The sequence below is a fragment of the Tupaia chinensis genome, unplaced genomic scaffold (genome assembly GCF_000334495.1).
Source record: "Tupaia chinensis unplaced genomic scaffold, TupChi_1.0 Scaffold000273_1, whole genome shotgun sequence".
NCBI lineage: Eukaryota > Metazoa > Chordata > Mammalia > Scandentia > Tupaiidae > Tupaia > Tupaia belangeri.
This window is the reverse complement of record NW_006159755.1, coordinates 154,949-157,006: the sequence shown is the minus strand read 5'-3', so window position 1 is coordinate 157,006 and position 2,058 is coordinate 154,949. Positions and strand designations below refer to the sequence as shown.

Sequence of the window (2,058 nt, the reverse complement as noted above, 5' to 3'; positions counted from 1 at the left end):
ATCTTTACCCTGAGCTCCTCTGTGAATGAACATAGGAGGACTCACCCTGGAGAAAAATCTCATAAATGTGCTGAATGTGGAAAATGCTTCAAACGAAACTCTTCTCTTGTTTTGCATTATCGAACTCATACTGGAGAGAAACCTTATAGCTGTAATGAGTGTGGAAAATCCTTCTCCAAGAACTACAATCTGATTGTACATCAAAGGATCCATACAGGAGAGAAGCCGTATAAGTGCAATAAATGTGGGAAAGCTTTCAGTGATGGGTCAGCTCTGACACAACACCAGAGAATTCACACGGGTGAGAAACCTTATGAATGTCTAGAATGTGGGAAAACCTTTAACCGAAATTCATCCCTTATTTTACATCAAAGAACTCATACAGGGGAAAAACCATATAGATGTAATGAGTGTGGGAAACCCTTTACTGACATCTCTCATCTCACAGTGCATCTCAGGATCCACACTGGGGAGAAACCCTATGAGTGTAGCAAATGTGGAAAGGCTTTTCGAGATGGCTCATACCTCACCCAACATGAGAGGACTCACACTGGAGAGAAGCCCTTTGAATGTGCAGAATGTGGGAAATCCTTCAATCGCAACTCTCACCTCATTGTGCATCAAAAAATACATTCTGGGGAGAAACCCTATGAATGTAAGGAATGTGGAAAAACTTTCATTGAGAGTGCATACCTCATCAGGCACCAGAGAATTCACACTGGTGAGAAACCCTATGGCTGTAACCAGTGTCAGAAACTTTTTAGGAACATTGCTGGCCTCATCCGGCACCAAAGGACTCATACTGGTGAGAAGCCCTATGAGTGTAATCAGTGTGGCAAAGCTTTCAGGGATAGCTCCTGTCTGACTAAGCACCAGAGAATTCACACTAAGGAGACTCCATACCAGTGTCTGGAATGTGGGAAATCCTTCAAGCAGAACTCTCACCTGGCAGTACACCAGAGACTCCATAGTAGGGAGGGTCCCAGTCAGTGTCCTCAGTGTGGGAAAACATTCAGAAGGAACTCATCTCTTGTTCGACATCAAAGAACACACCCTGGAGAGCAATCCATGGAGACATAATGAACATGGGCTACACTGTTCTCCCAACTTGCTTTTGGAAACCTACATGAAATAGGTGTGTATTCAGATGTGACTCTTTCCTGATTAGTAGAAAACAATTCCCTAAGCTATTTAGTGAATAGATGAATGTGAGGCATCCCTTGGCCTTATTGTTAAATCTGTTAACTAGGAAATTCCTGGAGACAATAGGATGGAAATAAATGTAGAAAAGGCTTCAGGGTGATCCAGCCTATGCCAAACACGATTATACACTGTAATAAAATTGTGAGAATGTGAGGAAGATAGTTCCATGGATGAGTGGAAATAGTTCCACTCATTTCTTTATCAGAACGCTAAAACTGAGAAGAACCTGTGAATGTATTTGGTAATTGGTATAAGGGATTTTTAATAGGGAGTACCCACCCTATTGTATATAAACAAACTCTTACTAGAATGAAACGTAAGCATAAGCAGGAAGGAAAGCTTTTGGCAGGAGCTCTTACTGTCTTTTCTGTACCAGCAAAGATGTACTGATAAGAAGTTCCACACAACGTTCCACCTCACAACAACAGAATTATATTTAGAGTTTGCTGTTTGAATGTTTTCCTTGTTACAGTCCTGCCGGAATGCTGAAGACCCATTTTAGAATGGGAAACTGGATGAAGTTGCATATGAATGAACAGGGACGTTCTTACTGTGAGGACTAAAACAGGCTCATACTGAGATGGAAAGAGCTACTTCTAAGAAATGTGATTTGTTGCTTTAGTTATTGAAACAGACAAATGAAAAATACAATTATGTTACCACACACACCCTCCACCATTATTATCTATTTAGGATATTTCTTATTTGTGCCACTCAGCCACTTTGAAAAAATAATGATAAATATTTTGTTGCTATGTTAAAAAAAATGCTCATAATATGGGGGGAAAGACAATTACCATCACTACAACCATGTAAAGATGTAGGATCTACATCTATGGATGTAGATTGGAAGTG

At 40.4% G+C, this 2,058-nt stretch overlaps 1 protein-coding gene across 1 annotated transcript; it reads left to right on the top strand.

Annotated features, from left to right (window-relative positions):
- Positions 1-3: 3 nt before the first annotated feature.
- On the top strand, positions 4-1,652 carry LOC102468300 (zinc finger protein 329; the record flags this gene model as incomplete). Its single annotated transcript, XM_006149929.3, has 1 exon — positions 4-1,652. A coding segment is annotated over one exon (1,077 nt), but the record flags the coding sequence as incomplete, so codon positions are not given.
- Positions 1,653-2,058: the final 406 nt, after the last annotated feature.